Consider the following 25,193-nt stretch of genomic DNA (forward strand, 5'->3'; position numbering starts at 1 on the left):
TAGGATTGGACCTGTCTTTTTCCTATCTTTTTTCTCTTTGCCTCGCCTCCCCTCCAAAGGCTCTTTTTAAAGGGTAAACCCCACAGAAGATGTAGGTTCTCCAGAATCCAATAGAATCAACTAATTTCTCAGGTTCATTTTCAGAAGTGGGGTTGTTTTGTTTTGTGGTAGTTTGGGTTTTGTTTGATTGTTTGTTTTTTTTCTTTTCTGTTTCCTGCCACAATCTCAGCTTTTCTTTAATACTCTGGAAGTACGGCTGCATGATGGAGTGTACTTCAGAGAAAAAAAAAAAGTGTATGTTTGGATCTTAATATACACATTAAACTATATTTAATTATGCCTTATCAATAAACTGATAAACTTAGGTGTTTGCTGTTGCATTGATCATGATGCTCTGTAGCAGGCAGAAGCAGTTACTGCTGCTGATGGAAAAGAAAAGATAGTGGAAGGAGGAGGGGAGAAGGAGGTGGGAGATGAGGGGATTGGCTGCTTTTAATGTCAATCACTGCTGCGGGCCCCGGCTCTTCCGCTGCTCTAGCTCTGGCTCTCCCTTGAACAGCTCCTAGAGAGAACAAGGCGTGCGGAGCTCGGATCACCAGCATCATGCTCCTTGGGCTTGGATCGGAGATCCCCCTCTTTGAACATTAAAATAACTCATTCGTCCATCAACGTCCCAGGCAGACCCAGCGAGAAAACACGCACGTGAGAGAGAGAGAGAGAGGAAAGAGGAGGAAGAGAAAAATCTGCAACCAAGTGGACTAAAGCAAAGAAAAAGAGTGCTTTGCTTGCACAGCTGCAAAGTGGGAATTTAAAGAACTGCAGAGAGAGAAATTCCATCTCATCAGCACACACACATTGCAGAATTACAGATCCAGGTAGAAATGACATCAACAGGAAAAGAAGGAAGCGGAGCTCAACATGCACAATATGTTGGACCCTATCGTTTGGAGAAAACCTTAGGAAAAGGACAGACAGGTTGGTTCTTTTGCAGCAGCACTGGCGCTAGTGGGAAGGTGCTGTAGCAGCCAGTGAGGTGTTGGGGATGGGATATATGAGGGTTTAGGTTTTCCCGTTTGCTGTTTTAGTGGAGATAATATTAATATGGAATTTTTGCCTTTATTTTTAGTTTTCATTTTAATTCTTTCTTTTCTTCATTTTTTCCCTTTTTCTAAAAAAAAAAAACCAAAACACAAAACCAAAAAAAACCCCAGGATGCTTTACATTCATTACTCCTGCTAATGGGTGTTGTTCTGATGACAGCCAGAGTGCATGCAGAGGAAAAAATAGATGATCTGCTGATGGTGATTTTTCACATCAATTTCTTCACTGCCCTACTTAGGAACATTTTCTTTTTAATCAAATTATATTGAAATTAAAGGTTCACAGGCTGTAGTACCGAGGAGGTGGTGGTAGTGGGGGAGTCACCAGCAGTATTTCATGACATCATGATTGAAAAGGGTGTAGTCCTTAAGGTGCAGTTGGGGGGGTGGAAATATGTACAGTATGTCTGTGGCACTGACTGCTGTGGGTATTTAGCAAATATGGATGGATGGGCTGGTGATTTTTGTGGGTAAGGTCTGAAATAAAAGAAAAACAGAGGATTGGTAGCAGAATTCATTTTGGTTATGCTGTGTTTTTGTAGGAGGGATTGGGGGGGGGAGGGGAGATTATTTAATTATTTTTCTTAAAGCTTGTTTATGAAACTTGCCCCCAGCAGATTTTCCTGAATGGAACAATGGTAAGAAATATTAAAAAGAGGAAACAGAGTGAAGGGAATTAGCAGAGAGCAGGTGCTTCTGCCCTACATGACATAATTAGATCCCCTAAATGCATTCAAGATCTGGACTTACTGTTGCTTGCTTGGATAGCATATTCACTTCAAGGGCAGGGAAGCATTAATTGGAAGAAAAACCCTTAAAAATAAGCCCAAATGTCTTCCTTACTTAATTTATTTTATTTTATTTTTTTTTTAGTAACAGGTGCAATAAGCAATGGCATCTGGCAAATTCAGTGGGTCGGGAGCCCCCCAAAAGTCGATTAAGACTTGAGATTATAATTTAGGAAAAGGGGAAGATCAGCCATATCAGCCATAGGGGGGCTTCTTTGGGCATGTGGGTGTTAAGTGTTGTTCATTATGGTGGGACAATAAAACATGATGCATTGTGGTGTATATTTTTTTTTTTTTTTTTTTTTTTATAACCCAGCCGAGCTTTGCCCATCTGTTGTCTAAAGGATTTAATAGGCGTTTCCATCCCCAGCTGCTGCCTCTCCTCTGCCTGCTTCCTCACTGCCCTGCGTGGCAGCAGCTCTGCAGTCCGCAATTTTCTTAGGGACACAGTCAAAATCCAGATCTTTCTCTGAAAGAAGCAATGCTCTTCTGAGATGATTGATTATAACCCCCCCCATCCTTCCCCTCCTCTTCACAACCCCATAGCAACCGTTCAGAGACATGGATGAAGATGACATTGTCTTCTAGTGAAAGTGACTTTTATTTATATCTTTTTTTTCCCCCCAAATCTCTTCAGTGTATCAGCTGCTAAAGGTAGCTCCCTGTCAGTGTTTTGGTTACCACCTTTATTCTTTGCATAGCTCAATAAGCCCTTACTTCTGCAGCTGTATTCTTACTAAAATCTGTTCTGATAATGAAAATACCAAAAAAAAAGCAGTGTATTGCTAACAAAACTGCCCTATTTCTCCTGGTAATCCTTTCCTGGATGCTCCAGGTAATCAAAGAGCCAGCTGTAGATGACCAATTCATTTTTGTCTTCATCACCATTTCCTTTTTTCTCTCTCTCACCTTCTCGGCACCCCTCCCTCCCCTATAAATACAATCGTGTCTGAAATTCCTGAAAATACAGCTGCATTAACCTTTTGCTCCATGTCTCATAGCCTTATGTTGTGGTCCTAAAGGGTTATCTGCAGCTTTGGTTATTTTTTTCCTCTCTGCTAATCTTCCTATCTTCCTCCTAAGTGATTAGAGACGTGGGGGTGGAGGGAGAAGAAGAGGATGTATTTAGAGTCTTGCTGCTGTTGGCCTCTGCAGTTATTCAACCGGCTGGACAAGGGTGAAAGTTTCCTTTTGCAGTTTTACCATATAACGGATCTTTATAGAGAAGTCTCTGCCGTTTGCACACATGAATGCACATAAAATGCACAATGCATGGTGTCATAGAAACTGGGGGGGGGTGGGGGAAGAGGAAGAGAAATCTTAAAAGTAGCTGATGTCAGTCTGTCTTCCTTGCTATACCCGCCCTTGATTAACGGAATAAAGCACTGAGGTGAAATGTAACTCGGTATTAAACATACATGGCTAAATATGGAAAGATGCATTCTGGTCTTCTCGCGTTTTCTGTGCTAATCACATTTGGAGCATGCAGAATGGCTTGAACAGTGTGTGGTACATATAGCTAGTCCTCTTTGGAGGGTAAGCAGGCAACCTGCAGCATTTTGGTGAAAGGACAAGTGCAGTATGAAGGCCTGATTCACCACAGTATGTTGTTACGATGTGTAAAAAGTTACAAATACAAAGGTGTTTGGGTTGCAGTGGCGTATGGCTGAAGAAAATAGTGATTGTAATCATTCCTTTAGAGCTTGACTTTAAAGCTTGGAAGATTAGGAGGTGATAGTTTGGAATACCCCCCTTCTCCTCCCTATCCCCCGAAGGGATGAGGAAGAGTGAGAAATAAAATCTGGCAACATGTAATGATGAATGGAAAGAAAGCATTAAATTGTGTTGCAAAGTCCCATCCATTTTGAAGTGATCTTCATTATCAATAATTTTTATTTTGAGTAAAAAATTCTTGACTCTAGAAAGTTATATCAGGTAGACAGGTCTAGCTTTGCTTCCAAATACATTAGTATCATACAAATGCGTTAATCACTCTTAGCTGCTTTTACTGTGATCAGAAGAAGGGGGTTTTGGGCAGGAGTGTGGGTTCATAGTTCAGGGCAGACTTAGAGAGGGTGTCACGGAGGGAGAACTTAATGGTAAGTAGACCTCTCACTGGCTTTCTCTCTGTGAAGTTCTCACTGATTGACACCTTGGTGGCTGAAGAAAAATATTTACCAACAGCAGCCTACTGGCCCCTGCAAAGAAGTCCAGTTGCCATATCTGGGACATTCATGGAACCTGGTGACATCTGCCTGTGGGTGGGCAAAACTGACACAGAAGAGCCTTCAGCTCAAATTGGGTAAAGACCACTGTTGAAAGTGTTGGTTAGAATAATAAAAAAAAAAGGCTATGCAAAATTTGTCCTGAGTACACACCTGGGCTGGTGCGTGAGTCAAGCTTGCTGAGGGCAACTGATGCCACAGAGAGTGGATTAGGGCTTCTTAGGTGGAGAAGCTGGAAAAGGGCTACATGGGGCAGTGCTGAAAAATGTCTGTGCTTAGGTCTTCTCTGGTAGTGGGAATGATACAGGAACGAAGGGAAGTTATTTTTAATAACACAGCATAACATATAATCTGAGTACTACAGTAAGATGGTTTGCTTTTGTAATAAGTTGAATTCAGAGCACCTCTTGTTTACTACAGCTGGAGGAATAGCTCTTGGAATCTGTATTTGAATGATTTGGAAGAATACATGAAGCAGCATAATCTTAATTATTGTACTAAAAAAAAGTATTTTACAGAACTGTCAGTGCAAAAGCTCATTACTATATGTAATATATGTATATACGGGTATGTGTGGAAAGGTTTTTTTTATCTAATTGTTCTTCTATAGTTAATTATAGGAGGTTTTCATTGTAATTAACAGTAATGAGCAAAGGATGTGTGTCATGTTACAATAACACACATGGAAACGGTGCCTTGAGAAACCCCAGTCATACCTGACTATGAAGCACTGTTTTGGATCAGAGGCTTATCTCCATTTGTCACTAATTCTGTGTGAAATCAGCTTCTTGCATATTCCTTGCTTTTTAATTTATTTTTTTTTAATTTCACAAATATTTTTTTTCATGTGTTTCTTTTGGCCTCATTAACCCCTGTTTCACCCTTGAAACTCTTAAGAGCAATTCAGATTGTCTGTAGTGAATATTTATTGATGATGCAAAGATGAGGAACTGAAGTTTTTCTTGTGAAGGGCTTCAGCATTTTGGAGGGTTTTCTTGTGTTTTCATTTGGCAGTGTCCTGGGTTCACCATATAGGCTTCAGCACCATTGTTTGCTATGACATCAATTCAATGTCCAGTTGAAATTACCGAAATGCTGCTTTGTCTATAAGCAATAGACATTGGCTCTAAGTGGGAGTTACCCTATTCACTTTGAGATAAACTTGATGAAAGATTTCATGCTGCTGATCCATTTGTCTTGTTTGTTTCATTTTGTTTTAAGCCCAGTTCTGCAGACATGCAATGCAAAGAATATTGCTTGAAACTCACAACACTTTGACCTTTGCAAAAAAGTGTAGGGGGTCCATTTTCTGGATTGTATAACATATAACTTACAGCTATTTTGGAATATAACATGTTAATTATATATGAGCCATCAGTGAGGTATTCAGCAGTATGCTATTGGGTTATGTAAGGAACCAGAAATCATTAAATTTGGGTCTTAGCGAATTTAATAGCCTTTAATTCAGTGAGAGCTTAAACAGGATGTTTCTTTACAGCCTTAACCAGCTGTTTCCATGACACCAGCAGAAACAAATTTTTTAATTTTTTATGTGTCTGTCAAATTTGGTTGAAATTGAAAGCTTCAGATCTACTCTATGATTCTATTCGAGGAGTGTTCAATAGACAATGTGACCTCAGAAGCTTGGTTTCCCTAGGTAAGTTGGCTACACAAAGTATATCCTTTTCATTCATACTGCTATAGTTTTTTCAATTCTATCCCGGTGTGTTGGATCTAGAGAGAATCTAAGGAGTCCAGCTTTATTCTATTTAGCTGTCTAGATTAATATATCGTTATAGAGGTGTAAATCATTATTGTAGGTCCCCCATGACCTTTCTTAACAAAAACCAAACCGGTATATATCCCACTCATGTTTTCATATATGTATTTTACTTTCCTTAAAAAAGTTTCTTGCAAAATAGTGAATCCATACCCTTTGTCATTACAGTCTGTGAAGACTTAGATGGTTAATTAGTAATCATAGAAATAAAATATTGCAAGCAATACTGTGGGGAGTAGAAGTCTTAAGAATGAAATTTTGCCAAGAAAGGTTATGTCATAGTGACTTAGACTTAATGGATTTTCAAGTAATGATTGTGAGTTTTGAGAGATTTGATCTTTCTTAACTTTATATACCTTTGATCTGATTGATTGTTCAAAAGTACTGTTTGCCTTCAAAAGTACTGCATTACTGACTGAAGTGAACTAGGATCACCATGCCACATGTCTGAACTGCAAAGTACAGGCATCTCTGTGTTGCGCAGTTCAGATATCCCTTTCATGACTTTTAACTCTTATTTGTTTGTTTTTAAAGCAAATTCCTATTTGCTGACTACAGCGAAAGTGATTTTTAGCTCAATCCTTCTGGAAACTTTGTACAAGCATACTATTAGTCTTTTACCCCGATATCATATCAGAATTATTATGAACTTGTTGAAAGAGGGCTAGGCTCTGAATGGTTGTTTTCTTTTGTAAAGCACAGTAAGCTTTCTTACCCAGGAGTTGCTAAAATTCATATACTGTCAAATGAGCAGTACTGTATGACTATTTATATATATGTTTCAAACGTAAACAGTAACTACGGGAGCAGTAATTTCACACATAGAGTTCTTGCCCTGCTCCTAGTTTTCATCATCACTCTGATGTAATTTTGTGCTGCTGCAGTGGGAAGGGCTGTTATTATGAGAGAGGTTGCAGAAATCAAAAAAGCTTCTCAATAGAATTTACCTCTTGACAGGAATTCTTTCTGATCTCTAGAAAACCTGTGAATCCATGAGAAGAGCAATTGTAAGAATTGAGTGGAACTGCCGGTGTATGTTTTAGATTCTCCAACATTGCAATATTTTTCAGTGTACCATAAATTTACTCCAAACATTGTATTTTGGAAAGTCTTTGATATCGTATGCTTTAGAGAGTGAAACAGTAATCGCAATTGTGATAATAAATGTTGATATCCACTTCAAAATTAGTAGGTAGGTTATATAGAATAAATGTAGGTGGTGAAAGAATTCTAGCTTTCAGAAGAAATTTGAAAGGAAATGAGGAATTTGGAAGTAATGCCCTCTGAAGTAAGAGATATTGCATGAGGAATGTATTATGCACATAGGAGAACAGTCAAAATAACAAGGGGTGGAAGCTTGGATATAGATTTCCGTGAAGGTAAAGGCAGAGACATAAATGAGCCTTTTATTTAGGCTCCTCTTCAAATGCGAAATACTGTAAATTGCCCTTGTGAAGTTGGTCTGGGTTTTAAGTTGAGCTGACTTGAACAGAAAGATCATCAAGCCCGTGATAAATAGGTAAGGGTGGCACGTTTTGTATGTTGTGGGTTGTTTTATTAAGAAATATCTTAAAGAAATATTCTGGGTTTATTTTAAACAAACCCAAGATGTTTACCAATCTTACTTAGTAATGCTGTTTGTTCTACTTATGGAATATGAGGAGATTGTTCCATTTTCATTTTATTCATACACAGTACTGTGTTTCTACAAAACATTCACAATGATCTGTAGAGTAACATGAATAATTGTAAATAGTGTTCTTAATGAACAGTTTTCATCTCCAGTGTCTGTAAGTACAGAGTGATTTCCTTTAAGTCCTTATTTGTTTCAGATTTTCTGGCCAACAACTATTTTTATCACCTTTCACCAGCTGTCTTTACCTCACTTACGGATTAGTTGCACTTAAACAATATTCAAAGATTTGAATTGTACTCTTGAATGTTGTCTGTTGGATATGTTGCATAAGAGTATTACATTCTCCTTGGATAGTTGTGTCAGCACTTCCAACATAAATGTTTACAAGTGCAAACTGAAAATTTAGTTTTCCTGGACAGGTTGCACATGATTTCCATGAGCAGCCTTTCCTGGAAGATGTGAAGTTTTCCAGAAAGGTTTTTTTTAAAAGGTGCACACATGTGACCAAATCAGACTTACTTAATTTCAAATGCATATGTTTAGAGCATATTAATAGTGCTCATCCGGTTCTGTTTGACTTGTTCTACATTTAATTTTGGGTAGGGATATAACATTTTTACTAATTCTTTAGGTCTGTTTACAGACTAGAAACATTCCTGATAAAATTCTGGTAAAAGCCACACAAAAAATTTCAACCAAAAAATTTTTTTTCATTGCTTCATAGCTTTTGAAAATTGGGTTCAAATGGAATTTAGGTGGAACAGCAGAAATTGTATTGGTTCCTTTCATACAAGTGTATTATTCGCTATTGATGTAGCTGCAAGCATTTTTTTCTTGAATGCATCATTTGTGGCAGAGATGGCTGTGAGATCGCCACGGTCCTGTGAACTGTATAAAAAGGAATATACTGTTTCTTTTGCAATGACCTTGGGATACAGTTTTTAAAGGCTAATAAATGGAAGTGTATCATGAGACTGACGATAAAGAGCAATATGGACAAAGAAGGTAAATGACGGTGTTTACACTTAAACAAATCCGGGTACATTCTCTTGCAAATGATACTGCTGCCTTCATAGTAGTGCAGGGTAACCTTCAGGATGGTGCAGGTAGCTTATGGATAGTTATTCACTGCTGGAGTGGGTGGAATAGAATACTTATCTTGAATTGTAAGCTCGCTCAGTTTTAGTTTGAGAGAACTATTTCCTGAAGGCCACGAAGATCATTGTCAGCTGACATAAATTGAACTAGTCCTAAAGCTGCCCTAAATAACTCTTTCACAAAGTTCAAATGGCTGACCTTACTGTTTTGCACCCCTTTGCTGTGCCAGGCAGTTTCTCCCTTTTAGACTTTTGCTGTTCCTACTCTGGCTTCCTTGCAGAAAGATTGGTGTATACTTAACAAGAAATGAAAAAAAAAAAAAAAAGGCTTTTCCTTTTCAAATAAACTTTTTTAATCTGGGATAGTGGAGGGTATGAGGTTAGGCTGGAAGGGACTGTTCCTTTTGTAGCTTACCACTGATAACAGGCTTCTCTTCAGTTTCTTATCTAATATACTCCCATCAATAATCAGTGATTTGATAATTAAGAGTTTGGGGGGAAAAAAAAAGTAGATAACTTGCCAGTTACTGACAGAAGGAGATTATTGCTGGCAAAAGCTTTGTTCCAAGATTTGCGCCATCAACTGACAGCAAATGGGTTAATGCAGGGTGCAAGGGGGGATTCAGGAGAGAAGCCAGCATCAAGTGGCTTAGGGTGTACAAGTACTGTAATTTTTTCTTTTTTTGTTTTAGTGTTCCAACACTATGTGAGAGTTATAGGCATGATATTTCCAGTGAAGTGCTTAACTTCAACAAAAAAGAAAAAAAAAAAAAGGGAGGAAGAAAACGCAAGAGAAAACTGTTTTCAGGCATCCATTTAGTAAGTGCTCTTCTGGCTTCCTGCTTCTTGCAAAACGACACACTCTCTTTATATCCTGAGGCTCTTGCAATTTTGATTTACTATCTTTTGCAGTATATGCTTAATGTGGGAGAAAAAACCCAGTGTGATAATGTTTATATATAATGCTTTTAATAATGTCTACAATACATATGTATTAACAAGCTCTGCTTTTGCAGTGTCATTCCTTTGTATGCTCAGCTTTATGTGCCATAAGCTTACTGCCCTTGTCATTTAGCTATTAAAAGTGCTATTGACTGGAACAAAAATAATGGAGGAGCTGGTTTCTGGGAGAAGCAAGCTTGGTCTGGACCAAAAATATGTTAATTTTCTACTGTCTGTCTCAAGCCTACTCTTAGAACTGTAAGTTTCAGTCTGCCAGAGGTTGAACAGCAGTCCTTCAGCTGCAGATGAGAATGTACCAGGTCTTCATACTGACCCAGAAAGGAATGTTGATGGAATTGCTTGGCCCTTTATCTTCTTTCAGTCTTTCTTAATTATTCTGTGTGTGGCTAGCGATGTAGACACTAGATTTCTACACAGATACTCTTGGAAAAGTGATTGTTTTCTTGCTTTGGCCCAGGATGAGGTACACTGTAGATAAGGCTTGCAATGTTGGCTCATCTGCCCTATGAGGAGGAGGGACCAGCAATAACATGAGCTGGTGAGGTATTATTTCCTTCTTTTTTTTTTTTCTAAATTTGTTTTTAAAAAAGTAAAATCCATGTTTTGCTCTGATAAAGTCTGAGCTAAGCTAGCACAGGACTTTGTTAAGACTACCGTTTTATTGCATTTGGATTAAAACACAAGTTTAAACAGGAAGAGAAGACTTCGCATTCCAAATCCGTGTCATATGAAATGCTCTATGTAAGATGTTTAAAAATTTCTCATGTCTTTGTTGATTGTTTGCCAGCAGAGAGTTGGGTTACTTGTCATGCCAGCCATTCCCCCTGGCTAAGTTTCATTCAGTGACTGCGTGAATTCTTTTAATAACTGTGACCTGTCCCTAAGATTAAGGAATGGATTTGACTTAGATTTTTACCTTACTGGAAGCTCTTCATCTCTCCCAGTATTTTATTCCAAAGCTCTCATCTTATTTTCAGGTTGTAAATGATGAGTAGCTTGGCTGTTGTGTTGAGATGAGCTTCTGTCAGCAGGTACAAGATTGGCCTGCAGTTTTCCTTTTGAAGTTCTGGTCATCTGTTTTTTGGTTTTATGTTTTTTTTTGGGGGGGGGGGTTGGTTTTGGTTTGTGGGGTGTTTTTGTTTGGTTTATTTTTTTTCAAATGTCAAAGTTACCTTGCGTTTTCAAACTGGAAACTGATTGAAGGATTGGTATCCTAGTCTAGAGGATGCTAGACAGGTATTTCATTCTTGCTATATCTACAATCCCTTACAGCAAATTAATGAAGACTAGGAAGGTATTCTCAGAAAACCTTTGGGGATGTTGCAGTTCCAGGACTGAACCCCTTAATCATTTCAGCCCTATTTAAATAGGGTGATGGTTACTGCTAGAAGAGCAGGTAGAAATACTCTAAGCAAGAAAATAGCCTACATCTAAATAAGCATAATTTATTCTTAGAGATGTTATTGGCTTGTTGTTTTGGGTTTTTTTTCTGGGTTTTTTTTTAAACCATATGGTCATGGTAGACTTAAAAATAAGGTACTTCTGGGGTTATCTCCCACTTCTTATTAGATGCCTTGTCTTTGGGAAATTAACACTCATGCACTGTGTGAGAATGCACTTGGAGAATTATTTTCTCTTATTTCTTACTTACGTTTTGTCTTTCAAATTCCATGTGTCTTGCCTAGGTTGTGAAGTGAGAGGAAAGATAATTTGTGTTACATTATCTGCATATAATCCTTTTCATGCTAAGGTGCTAATCTTATTTGGGCCTTTGTGTGTGTATATATGGTAGATTGGGATTGCTGGAATCCTGCTACTCTTTAGATATTGCCCTCACCTTAAGACTCTTACATCAAAGTTAGGAGGAAAAAGTGGTGCTAAACCACACTGTGATTCCCTAGTGCTGGGGGAATCCCCAGCCAGCCTGATAGGCTGGATTCCTGCCTACTTCCTGCTGCTGAACCAGTGCAAAGCAGGGAGGATGGGGGCTGGAACTTGGTCCTTTCTGTTTGAAAGCTGAGCTCAGTGATTGGGGAGTGTGGGACGCAGGGAACCCTCTCTGCATTTCCTCCCTGTATCCATTTTGGTACAGTGGCAGCATTTGAAGTAGTCTTTTCATGCAGAAAGCTGAGAGGAAGACTGAGAGCTGCTTGTGTGTTTGCAATGCCTGTCTGTACAAAAATCGTCACCAAAGACAAAGCCAAGTATTATATTACAACTTGGCAATGACACAAGCACTATAGCCCTATTAAACATGGGCATTTTTTTTTTTTTTTTGTTGAAAAGACATGGCTATGAGTGGCGCAGCTTTTAAGGTTCCTTATACTTTGTGAGCACCAGCCTTAAACAGTTTTTTCCATTAGCTTTTGAAACTAGTTAAATCTACACTTCTCCCCCCCCCCCAAACATCTCACTCCTTTGGATCAGTAAAGCTCAATTAAAATCGCTAATCATCACCAACAAAGAGAGATCTGTCCTGGTGTTTCTGGGGTTTGTTGCATGCTCCTTTTCTTTGGGGTCTGTGGTTTATTTCATTGCTTATATTTGTGAAATCACATCTCTTGCTTCTGGTTGTTTCCTGATTGCACTGAAGGCATCACTTAGTTAAATTCCCCACTCAGTTGTATCTGTGCAGTACCAGTGACTTGGAGGCCTTGCTCAAGTTCATCTGAGAAGGGAGTTTGGCCCATGAGCAAGCTTCTCATTTATGGCAGCAGAGGCAGACCTCTGGCAGTGTTCTAGTTAAGAGCAGCCTAGGAATACATCTCCTCTGCAGTGAATATTTAAGCAAATTAGAGCACAGAGTGGAATGATGCTGTAAATGAATTAAATTCAAATTGAAAATACAGGTCCAGCATTTTACAAATTACTGTCTTTCATCCTTAAAGCAGAAGGCTGTCTGCTCAGCTAACAGACACGTTAAGGCATGCAAATGTTTTAATATTTTTAGCAACAATTCTTCTCTAGTATTCCACCCATACATATATTGAAACCACATGACCAGTTTGCATTAAACTTCAGGATGTAGAAAATGCCCTTAACTTTGTCATAACTGTGTCCTTGATAGGGAAAGTAACCGCCGGACTACTACTATGGTTGGGACAGTTGCCACAGTGTTACCAGGCGGATCGTCCTGCTTGGAGGAAATGTAAAAATAGGCATGGTTTCTGCGTCTGTGTTGTGATGCCGTCATCACCATTACTTTTACTGCCATTGAATCAGGTGGACTGCTTCTAAAGAATTCATAAAAAATTTGATTAGAAGAGCAAACTTAACCTCATGTTTACAGTTCAAGTGTCTACACTACTCTAAATTTCTGAAGAGTCCACCAGAGGGGAGAAACCTGTTAGCCGTAGGTCTTTTTTGCCCCATTGAAATGGTGGGAGTTGAAAACATGGCAAGGCAAAGGATCCTGATTAAAGGGTATGTCTACCTTGCAATCAGAGGTGAAACTCTAGCACTGGTGGGTAACGCTGTTACTCCTGGCACATGCAGCAGTGAAAATAGGGCAGTGCAGGCTGTGTGAGGTTTGCAGAAGCATACCAGAGCAGTTAAGAATCTTGCTCTGTGTTAAAGTCCTGCCTTGCCCATCTTGACATGATTATTTACTTGTACCAGTTGTGCTGTTGTTTTGCTCTCTTTGTAAACTTTGCATCTGCTACAAATCAATATGGTATGTCAGATGTGGATGAGCATTTATATACGTGATGCACTGTACAGTTTGTGTAGCTATGACTTCATTTCAAGCTTGGGTTTTTTTTGTGGATGCAGAATAACAATCTTGTGCTTGATGCTGTAGAGTTCTAATTCTGGTGTGAAAGATTGTTCTGTACTCTCAAGGCTTGTTGGATTACAGGTACTCAACTTCTCAAAGGATTGGGTCTCTATTTGTACTCTAATGGTCTCTAAAATGCTACAGAGTCCTAGCCAGGCCATTTCTTGGGGGAAGAGTAGTAGAGGCATGTACAATACAGGCTCTGTTCATCTCATTGTGCAGTTGTAAGGCAGATTATTCAGAAACAATAACTATGTAGTCTTCACAGGCCCTAACAGGCTCAGCCATTGACTAGGGGTGGAGCCTTTGGCAAGTTAATTTATCTTTTCTGCTCTTTTTTTTTTCCTCCCCATGATGCTCTGCTGTGAAACTAAGATAAATCTCAACTTCCCTTTTGTGACTGACAGGACTAGCCAGCAAGTATTGATAACTTTTTAAGAAATAAAAAGCAACATGGAAAGGCCTGGGATAACCCTACTGTTCAGGCCTAGTGATTTTCATTTTTTTTTTTTTTTTTTTTTTTCCTTTTTTGCTAATGTCCATTTTTGCTAGCTTCATTTTATTTAATATACCTCTGTGGATTTTCATCTCCTGAGGAGACTGAACCATACAGCTTGGTCTGTCCAGGTGATGATACCTTTTCATGCTGTATTTGTCTTCCATAGCTTTTCCTTTTGGTTATTCTAATATAGATACATAAATGCTGAACTCTCTGTGGCTGCAGTTTAAAACTAAAATTGCTTTAACTACCTAATAAAATAGAAAAATTGCTTCGATGTTCCCATGTTGACAATTTGTGGCTATGCTGACTTTTGTTGCTTTTTTCCTTAGGGACATTTGTCCCTGATCTCTCAAACAAAATGTCACTGAGTAAAACTATGTTTGTATGATGCTGTGTGTTCTACTTACAAAAGATTTATAACTTGGTCAGTTTTATTTATGCTCCTGTGGAGCTGGTAGAATTATACTGCAGTGTTAAAATGCAGCAGTTTCATTTTCCTGCAGGCAGGCAGCAGCCCTCTGCTGGTGTGGGCTTTTTTCTTTCTTTTTTTCTAAGTCATCTTTGGAAATTCTGACAGACTGATAGAGAAGCCTTTAAAAATGCCTCAAATTAAGCTGTCTCATAGCCCTATATCTCCACTGTTTTCATTTCCAATCCTCACCTCATCACCACCCCCACCTAAATTTGGAAGTGGAATGTAAAAGGCAAAGCAAGGTTAATAAATGCACTCAATTGATAATACCAACAGTCTTATTTGGCAAAATGATATTTACCAAATGCTATTTCAGTAAGTTTCAGCTTCCAGAACTATTGCCTGGAAAGGTCGCCGTGAAGTGGGTGGTGAGGCTAATGGGTTATTCTAAAGACTGGCTGAATTGTTAGGAATGCAGGCATTTCTGAGGAGGCTGCTGATGAGCTTAAGAATTTAAAACATTCTTTGGTATTTCACGGGATGACCTTACTAGTCTGTTATATGAGCATTAATGATAGTTAATATTGCAAGTTACTACCTGGAAAAAATATTTTGGCTAATGGGGAAGGAGAATCTTCTCATCAGTGCCCTAGGAGTGACATTTACCCTTTTGGTAGTAGGAGATTTAGCTATCACTTGAGTCCCACTTAAGACCTATTTTGAAGTACTAAGTTATGTACTGGGAGGTAAAAGTGGGAGTTCACAAAGTAGATAAAATATTAGTCCTTACTATTTTTGAGATGGTAAGCCAGAGTTACATGCTAATGTTTTTGAAATTATTAAAGCTGTGCCACGGATGCAGTTGGCTTGTTTCCTTTCCAGGACTACAGTAAATGTCAAAATCATGCTGTATCTGCAGATACGTTACTGCATAAATACTCTGTCTTGTAGGAAGACATACAGTTTTGTTATGATTGAAGCCTGAAGTATTAAAAAAAAAAAAGAGGGGGAGAGCTAGGAAGCAAGCTTTTAAATAACTGAAGCTGCACAGAAGTAGTAATTTCTGCAGTTTCAGGTTTTAGGGTAAATAATTCCAGATAATTTTTTTTAAATGTACTGATTTTTTGACTGTGGTCTTTGCAACCTACTGTATGTCTGTAAAGTGAAACAAAAGCTACTGACTAGGTTTGTGTTCAAGCTGACAATTATCAAGATATTTATGCCAGCTAAGGCACATGATGCAAAATTATTGTCTCAGCTGTGATACTTTCAAAGATGTAAGTGTTGGCTCTATTTGCCAGGTTTGCCTCAGTTATGAAGGGTGTCCAGCCTAGTGCATGTATCACTTGCACAGTTTGGGGTCAGAGTTTAATCCATGCAAAGAACTCTCCGTGCATGTAGTTTATGTATTAAAGAGATAGTATCAACTTCCAATTTTTAAGAATTAAAAGTTGCAGGTGACATAAGGTAAAAAGGAAGTAAAATGAAAGGGGAAAGCTAGAAAGAAGAATATCCCCAACCCCCTGCCCAATTATGCTGTCACAGATCTTGAAACTGAAAGCTTACTTGAGATTTTCCTGCTCCTAATTGTAAAGAGGGAGATTTGAGAGTAAATCCACTGAACCGAGTGGAGATATTTTGGCTTAAAAGTAAGATACACAAAGGAGGGATTTGGCATCTTTAAATGTTAAAGATTCAGAGCTTTTGTCACCTTAGAGCTATTTTTTTTAAATATTAAAAAAAAAAAAAAAAGAGAATCATTGTAGAGGTCAAAGCGTTGCTAGTTCTTGCATAACCCACAGTCTCCAAAACATGACTTTTTTTGTTTATTCCCATTCTTGTTTGTGATGTAAACCACACAATATCATAACGCTTACTGTAATAGGTTGCTGGTCATTTTTTTTTTTTGGAAACAAAAATCTAAAATTATGTGTCCAGCCTAAAAATGAGTTCAGGTGGTTTATGGCCTCTGCTGGAGGAAGGGTGTTGAACTTGATAAGACTCTCGGTTTGATCCCAGTGTAACTGTACATGTACCACAGGAGGAATTAAATCTCCAAGACTTTATTTCCTAACCTTAACAGAGAAGCAGCTATGATTGTAGTGTCCATAGCCTGTCTCAAACGCACATTTTCTTTGATTTCCTGTTATCGCCTAACTTGCGGAGTATTGAAATTTGAAAGGAAGGTATTTAAAATTCATTTGTCCTCTTACTGGTTCCAGTTTTGGTTCCAGTTTTGTTCCTGGATGCATTTGGTAATGTGACCTTCACAATTTTTGCCATCCTAATGTTTGTCCTGCTGTGAAGTTGCATAGATGTGCTATTTCACCACATTTTGGAAGTTGTGTAATGTGAGCCAGTTCATATGCAAAATAGTATTTAAACATCAGTTTTAAACTGGCACATTGCTGTCCTGGACTTTTTCCCCTGGTTATAACAGGCTGTTTTAAATGAGAGTCTAAACTTCTCCCTCGTCATCTGATTTGTACCATTTCTGTTTTAATCAGAGATTATGTTTTACAAGAAAACACACATAATGATGGGTCAGATTTTTGTTCTTGCAACGCTCTTTTGGTTTGTTTTTTTTTTTTTTTCTTTCCCTGTTGCAACTCTTGTGCTTCACTGACATTTCCTTGGATTTACAGCAGTTCCTTGCAGCAGAGCAGTGTCATGTTCTGCTATGGAACGTATTGTCTTCCATACGTCCATATGAGAGTCCCCACACTGAAGTCAGCAAATGTGTGCTGCCAGAAAGCTGTTATGAGTGCGAATATTTTGTAGGTGCTGCTGCTGACTTATATGTAGAATTATATATAGACCAAACAATGTCAGCAGACTCGATAAAAAGCATTAAAGGATATAGATAGAAATATTAGTCAAATATGATTTGATTAGAAGCTGTACCAAAAAAAAACCCTGATGTATTCTCTTTTTGTCAACTGTAATGCTTATTTAAAATGACATATACTACTGAAGAGAAACATTTAGTAATTTAAAAGTAGGTGACTAAGAAGCAATACATATGCAGCACCATTTTTTCTTACAGTTTTGTGTTTCCAAAAAACCGTATCTCTGGGTCTCATAGTAAAAACTATTGACAGTATTGGAAGTAACTTTTTTGCTTTTCTTATTCCTCTCATGCTATATTAAACCTTTATTCTTTGGCATTCAGCAGGACGGTGGTATAGGATCATCTTACTGCTCCAACCTTGATTTCTTTTTTTTTTTATTTTTTTATTTATCTCCCCCCCCCCCCCCCCCCCCCCGCTTTCTCTATGGCAGCTTTGCCTGCTGGATGTATCTGGATTTAGCTTGATTCCCAGCTTTGCCAGCAGCGTTATAAAATCAAAGTGTAGCATTTGAAAAAAACCTGCTGTATTGAAAAACAAGCTGGAGCAATCCAGACTTGGATTTCAAAGGGAATGGAAAGATCTTGATCTGTGCTGCTGTGCAGGCTCAGCACTATGGACTGTGATTGACTAAGCTCACTCACCATTATGAAAAACTGATGGGTGTTTCAGATATATGTGATTGTATATTGTACAAACACCCAAATGAATGAAAAGGAGCATCAAAATCCTTTTCTCCTTTTACTTCCCTCTGTATGTAAAACTTTGTTCTGTTTTACTTTATGAGATGACACACATCTTGGTATTAAGGGGGCATTCTTAACGTATCATCTCTCTACCTTTCATCATCCTGCAGTTGCCTAACATTATTTTGTATGTTTCTTTCTACTCCAGTCTTCAAAACTGACAATCTGTATATTCTCATTCTACTCTGATATGATCCTCATGCACTTGTTGATTTTGCTGCTTGTTTCTTAATGTTGCCTATTTCTGTTACACGTTTTTGAGGTCAGTATTCCAACTGAGGATGGGTCATTGATTTATACATTGGCATTGTCTCATTCTCAAGTATAATTTTTGTTTCCATTGTTTAACATTCTGTTGTCACTTCTGACACATGGAGTTGATAATTTTATTATGCTGTTCAATGTAATGGTAAATCTTTTCTTCAATGACTCCAGTTAACTTGAGAGTCAGAAATTTATCTTACTAGTTCACATTATTCTTTCTATCATGCATCTGTTGGCACTGAATTTCATCTACAGTCATGCTATCCGTCCACCAAGCTTGATATTTCATTGTTCTAAGTGTTTAAGTGGGACTTAAGTAATACATTGGTCTTGTGCTAGGCTACTGTGCAAGGGTAAATTTCACCCTTTATGAACTGATGCATCCTGTCACATTAATCAGGGATGTACTGTGTGTTTCCTAGGGCAATATAAAGGATCAAATTTCTCTATTAACCCGTTCGTAACTGAATTAAAATTTGATGCCATAGCTAGAATGTGCACCACAAAATTGATGTTATCTGTAGCTCTGGTGATCTATCTTAGTGTGACCATAGGGGAAATACAGAAGTAGCAGTCTGCTGGATACTTGAGATATCCTGAGATTGAAAAGGTCAAAACTAATGTATCCAGGTATTGAGGGATTTGTAGATTATTTTCTATTGCTCCTTCTATTTGTAACATAGCTTTTTTTCAAAGCAAGTCTGTAAAGGTTCCCCGAAAGTCTAAATCATTAAGTGAAATGTTGAAGAAGTGACTGATTTATGCCCATCTACCCTTTTGTTTTTATTAAAAGGAAAACTCATCTCCTCTTTGCTGTTTCATGATTTTCTAGATAGGTGAGGAAACAGCTGGACGACTCAAGCTTAGGAGGTTTGATTTCTTATCTCTGATTTTGAGACTCATTTCTTGACAGTTCTGTTTGTCACCTATAATATTATTAATGTTCCTTACATAGTCTGCTTTGAAAGTTGAAGACTCAGTGTTCTATAAAAGCTAGAGATTTTTTTTGAAGTATAGCAGGATTTGCTGATGTCTGATTTGCCTTTTTTTTGGTCACCAAAAATATCGACAAATTGGCAGACCAAATAAAATTACTCACCTCTATATGCCCCAAATGAGGGAGGAAAAGATAAAACTATGAAGACTATTCTTCTTCCTACTTCCCCAGCATAACAAAATGAAATAAACCTGCAGTATTAAGGGTGTAAAAATGTGAATAAATGGAAGAATTTTTTCATCCCTGCAAGATGATGATTATTATTTTTATTATATTATTACTACTATGGTGCTTCTGGTTTGGGAAGAGAACTTGATGGGTTCAGTGATCACTGATTGCTGTAAAATTGGCAAACTGTGACCAGCTGTTCCGGGGATGCTTGTCTGATCATGGAAATCCTGCTGATGAAGTAGAGCAGGCAGAAGGAGAGAGGAACATGCTTGTATCTTAGTGGATTTAGTTTTACACAGTAGCATCTGCTAAACATGCAGTGACTCTTTTATTTATTAATTTAGCCTAAACCCCATAATTATTTAATGAGCTACCTCCCTTTTTCTCTCCGATTTGTTTTCATCCACACCCTCTTAGAAGTTTTGGCTTCAGGATCTGTGTGAGGCATTTTAGTCTGTGTATCCTCTGCCCATCCCTGGGTATTGTGTACATTGTTTTGATTTATTTATTATGCTTTTTTTTTTAATAGATATATAATCTTTATGAAAATGTAAGGAGGGAGGGAAGAAACAGGACCCTTAAATGACAATCCACAGCTCCTGTTAACTAGTGACAGATGCCTTCTGGCATGACATTTTGGGGACTTCAAAGCTCCTTATAATAATATTTGTAGTTGGGAATGACCTTGCATATCAGAAGTTCTTCGCCTATCCTGCATGTCGTCATGAGTTAAACGTTCTGGTGAAAAAGCACGGAACCAGCAAGTGCTGTGGCTAAGGCTCCTGCAGCCTTTTTATCCCCTTGTCATGTTTAGGAAGAAAATAAAAATGGATGTATCTTTCTAGAGAATAAGGGTCTAAAGCATCATCAGAACATTTCATGCTCTGCAGGGTTTGTGGTGAGGTCATCTGATTTCAATTCTTCTTGGTCAACACGAAATTCCCTGTAGTAGTGAGAGGTCTCTGCTTCCATCAGTGGTGTCCCACTAGTGGAGGTAGGAGGTAGCTCCTGTGCAGGCCTTGCTGTTTGCACTGGCCTGGTATTGTATGCTGTAGAATGAAAAAATGTGCTGAAGCAGAGCTCTACTATGCCAGTCATTCACTAATACAAGGTGCCCCGGAGGTTCAGTGGCATATGTGAGAACAATTCTTGCTCTTGCCTACGTTATCACAGTCTGATTATCACAGGAAGCTCTAGTTGGGTTCTCTGTGTGACTGACTTTCTTCTCTAAGCAGAGGTAAGCCACAACGCAGGAGCTGGTCTTCAAGACTTGTGTAGTTTCAATGGTGATGATCTGTTTTTCCAAGCAAATCTGTGCTGTCTCCTTGAGTGGTAGGGAAAGTTGGCTGAATCAGTCATCTCATTAAAAAATAACCCTTCTCTTGACAGCAGTTTGTTAATGATGATGCAAAAATGGGAAATTAAGGCTGGGGTGTTTTTTCCCCCTATAAATTTTTCTTTTGTTCTCTTCTGTACTCAGTGGCGTGTTGAGAAATTATTTTGCAACTTTCCTCCCCCCTTTCTCATTGAAGTCAGAAGTTGAGTGAGGATTCAGTCACACAATAAAGCATAACTGGCAGGGAGGCCATAAGTCATACCTGATGTAAATTTAGTGTCTCTTTCTAGAACTGGCTGGCGATCTGATCATAGAATCATAGAATGGTTCGGGTTGGAAAGGGCCTTGAGATCATCTAGTTCCAACCCCCCTGCCATGAGCAGGGATGTCTCACCCTAGACCATGTTGCCGAAGGCTCTGTCCAACCTGGCCTTGAACGCTGCCAGGGATGATGGAGCATTTACCACTTCTTTGGGCAACCTGTTCCAGTGCCTCACCACCCTCACAGTGAAGAACTTCTTCCTTTTATCTAACCTGAACTTCCCCTGTTTAAGTTTGAACCCATCACCTCTTGTCCTATCACTACAGTCTCTGATGAGGAGTCCCTCTCTGACATCCTTGTAGGCTCCTTTCAGATACTGAAAGGCTGCTATGAGGTCTCCACGCAGCCTTCTTTAGCTGTAGCACGTGTTCTTACTTATCATTCTGCTATGCACATCTCTATTGTTCAGTGCTATGATCTGAATAAAGAAGTGGCTATGACAGTATTTTACAGCAGTGAAAAATACATGGAGTCTAGTTAGAAATGCTGACTAATAGGTATTGCCATTTAAATGTAACTGTTGATATGACAAATTCTGTCAGTTGAGAAATTATGGTTTGGGCCTCTCTATCTTTGTAGATCTTAGCTATGAACATACAGCTCTACAACTATACCAGAAGCTATTTGGACAGTCAGAGTAGAACACCTCCTGTTGCTTGGCTTGTTTGCATTTGGGATTTGACAACAACATGAGAGAGAGTATAAATTTCAAAATAACTCACCATTTGCCATTTACGAATGCTGATAGGTAAGAATCTTCTGACCAGTTTACTGGTTTAAACTACTGTGATTTCGCTTCTGTCAGTACAGTGTGCACTCATAGTGCTGGAATGGATGTTCTTTTCACAGAGGAGGCTTGATACAGAAAGAACTTTCTGACAAGGATAGTTCTGCTCTTCAGTTTTCTTACCCCAGTTTTTAAAGTCTTCTAGCTGCTAGATAACTTAGGAATCTTCAGTTAAATCTAAATACTTTTTTCTTGATGTTTTATATCACTATAGGAACTTCATTCATTCTTTCTTATTCTAGTTAATTCTTTTTTGTTGTATAAATGCTACACAGATTCCTGTAAAGTCTTCCTTCTTACTTCATGGCATTGCAAGTCTGATGGAGCCATCAGAATGCCCCTTCTGATCTGACACTTATATCTCTATGAGGGATCATTGGTATGCCTTCTTTCTTTAGAAAGACTACAGGACAAAAAAACATGCTCGTCATGTTGGCTGCATTGTCTGAAGTCCACTGGAGCAACTGCAAAACTTGTAATTACATCTTGTTCTTGAATTGAGACCCTTATCACTTCCTGCAGTGTTAGCATTTATTTGTTATCATAGCAAAGGTTGGTGGAAGGCAGGTTGACTTTCTTTTTCACTTCCGTTTAAGTGATGGGGAAAGTCTGTGAAGGTTCCTAAAAGTCAAGACACATTCACATCCAGTTTAGATAGCCAGGGGAGAGATTCTGTTTTTCTCAATGTCATGGATCAGGCACAGTAGGTGTCTTGAAAACAAAGCAAATAAATGGGGAAAAACTCTAAGGTTGAGAAGTCATGCTTCCCATAGTAGATGTGGATTTGCTTATGGTTTTGCCATTCTGTGCAACTTTATTTTTGTGCCTCTCTAGATAGGAAGCAAGCCATGTTGAAATGATAATACTGAGATGTATTACAGCCCTGGGGCCAATTCTTCTTTTTGCTGGCTGTACATACGCCTTTCTGAAGGAGGAGTTATTTGGTGTTCTGGGAATATCAGAAACTGAAAAATTGGATACCTGTCTTTAACATGGCTAGAGCACAGCTCTGTAATGTGATTATAATAAATTCCTATCACCTTTATGCAATGTATAGAAAGGTCATAGCAAATCATACTGTAACAAGGTTACATGATTATCATTGTAAAGGATGCTCTCTGGTACAGGCTGATAGTGCAAGTCATTAGTTCTTCATTTCCCACATAATTCTTGAACACTTCTTCCTGTTTCCTCAACTGTTCAAGCAGCAGAGATCTAGAAACAGTTCATTAAGCTGAGATAAACATCTGATGATTATTGTTACTGTTTTCATATTACATAAATACCTTGGGAGCCACCCTCTTAGGGAGCTTCATCCTGGCTGAATGCTTGTTACCCTGAGAAACCTGCTTTCTGAATATTAAACTTCATGGATATTAAGTACTGCCAGAGCCCTTCCCCCCCTCCCCCCCCCCGAAAAAAGTAATTTAAAAAGAAATGTACTCTTGCAAAACATATATGTTAAAAAAACCACCACCCTTGCATATTGATGCCCTCCTCTACTAAATATTTCCATAATACAAATAACTGACAATTTTAAACTAATGTTCTTCACTGTCTGATTTCACATATTATGAAACAGGAGTGTCAGTACTCTGAAAAATGCATTAGGAAATTGCATGTGTATGCTAAATCTTTTTTTTTGTGCCTCTGTCTAACTACAGATAGTATCATAAAACTTTTATCATAAGACATTATTCAGTAATATCTGTTTCTGGATTGCAACAGCTATTCTGAGTGCCCAACAGAATGTCATTTTTCACAGGTGATGTATCCTTTAGTCAGACTTTTGTTTCTGTTTGTGTATGCATGTTGAATACATACAAAGCATTAATATCAATTGTATACTCATATTTGTTTAAAATTAGGTTAGTTTTACAGGGTGACATGTACAGGATGACTCCATACATAAATTTATGGATTCTTATCACAGTGACAGGTTGCACTGCGTGTGTTCAACTCCCAGTTCTCCGGAGATATTCTTGATCCTGAGGAATTAACCTATCTGTATAATTTTTTGCTACAGGAAGCCCACGTGGGAGCGGTAAATCGTGGTTTCTGGCAAACAAAAGGAGCTGTCCAGCATTTTCCAAGCTGAATGTATTATAACACTGATAAACTTGAGGTGGTTTTTACTGTTGTCTTTCAATGCTTTAAAAGCCTCTCATCTATGAAGTATTTTTCTATACGTAAGGTATATGTGTTAATATATCTGTATAGTCCTAAATGTTGAGAAAGACTGCAGGTAGTCACAAAGAGAAATACTGTTTGTAGCCTAATTCTAGCAGTTGCAGTGCAAAAGTGATGGAGGCTTTAACTTCTGAATTTCATCACAAAACCTCCAAAAATGTCTGAGTTTGTGAAAGGATACAAAATGAAGAAAATTGGTTTTAGCAGCAATAGTAAACTATGATGCATCTAGGTATTCAGAATAAATGATAAAGGATTGTGCCTAAATTATGGTACAGCTGAGCATCAGTGAGGATGAAAGGAAAGGAGGAGAGGGGCAGAATACTCAGATTATTGATTTGCTTTGTATTAAAAAACATCTAAAATTTCACCATTAATGAGACATAAAATCATCTCCCTCCTTTGCAGCTGATTCTCATCAGCCAGTTATAAAAGAGCTATCATAGGAGAAGAGAGCATACCATTAGCTCAGAATGACTCTGCAAAATAGTCCTTAAAGGTCTACTGACTTATTTCTGACAATCTCCTAAAGGTCTCAAAGCTGCTAGTTGCTGCAGTATATCAGGCTGTCATCAAACCTGAATCTGAGCTTATAGCAGAAATGTCCTCACTCTGTAATTTGCTTTAAAGCAGCAGTCTCTGAATAATGTGACTCAGGAAGATATGCTTCCACAGGGGTCATCTGAGCTCTGTGTTGACCTGTGCAGCAGTGAAGGTGATAAGTTTATCACTAACACAATCATATTTTTTTCCAACAGGCTTTACAATTGGATTTCTACACTTAAAAACATTGTTTGTAAAAAAAACCTCAAAAGGATACAGACATCCCCACTGCCGAACAGTACTTTCTGGCAAGACTAAGGGGTGGAAGAAAAGGGATTAAAAAGTGTGGGAGCTGTATTGCAGTGAAGTTGGCTATTATGGAAGTATTGTGTGTTACATACAAATTATGTTCACTTACAGTAAGTTACAGCTGGATGAGGAAAAAGTCTTCTGACTGCTCAAAAACATGTGATGACTCGTCATCCTGAATGGTTAAAGGCAGTTTTGGAAACTGGAATCCTCTCCCCCATCCCACTTACCTCGTCTGAGCCAGGTGTCATGCAGCCAGCTGGAAAAGCTGTTTCCATTAGTGGACTGCCAAATGCACCACATTCTCTGAAACAGGATGGGCCCATTTTTGCTTTTCTCATTTTTAGGACTGACAAGTAGCTCAGTTTACACATTTGGATCCTTGGTGTATTTTGAGTGTA

At 38.4% G+C, this 25,193-nt stretch overlaps 1 protein-coding gene across 17 annotated transcripts in view; it reads left to right on the forward strand.

Moving 5' to 3' along the window:
* Positions 1–511: 511 nt before the first annotated feature.
* Positions 512–25,193, forward strand: part of BRSK2 (BR serine/threonine kinase 2) — a 313,836-nt gene continuing 289,154 nt past the window's right edge. For all 17 annotated transcript variants that reach the window (XM_030482891.1, XM_030482893.1, XM_030482898.1 and 14 more), the window contains exon 1: positions 512–975. In XM_030482891.1, coding sequence (XP_030338751.1) covers positions 882–975 — 94 coding nt within the window. In that variant the 5' untranslated portion in view covers positions 512–881. The remainder of the gene's footprint in view (positions 976–25,193) is intronic.

This window comes from Strigops habroptila, chromosome 4 (genome assembly GCF_004027225.2).
Source record: "Strigops habroptila isolate Jane chromosome 4, bStrHab1.2.pri, whole genome shotgun sequence".
NCBI lineage: Eukaryota > Metazoa > Chordata > Aves > Psittaciformes > Psittacidae > Strigops > Strigops habroptila.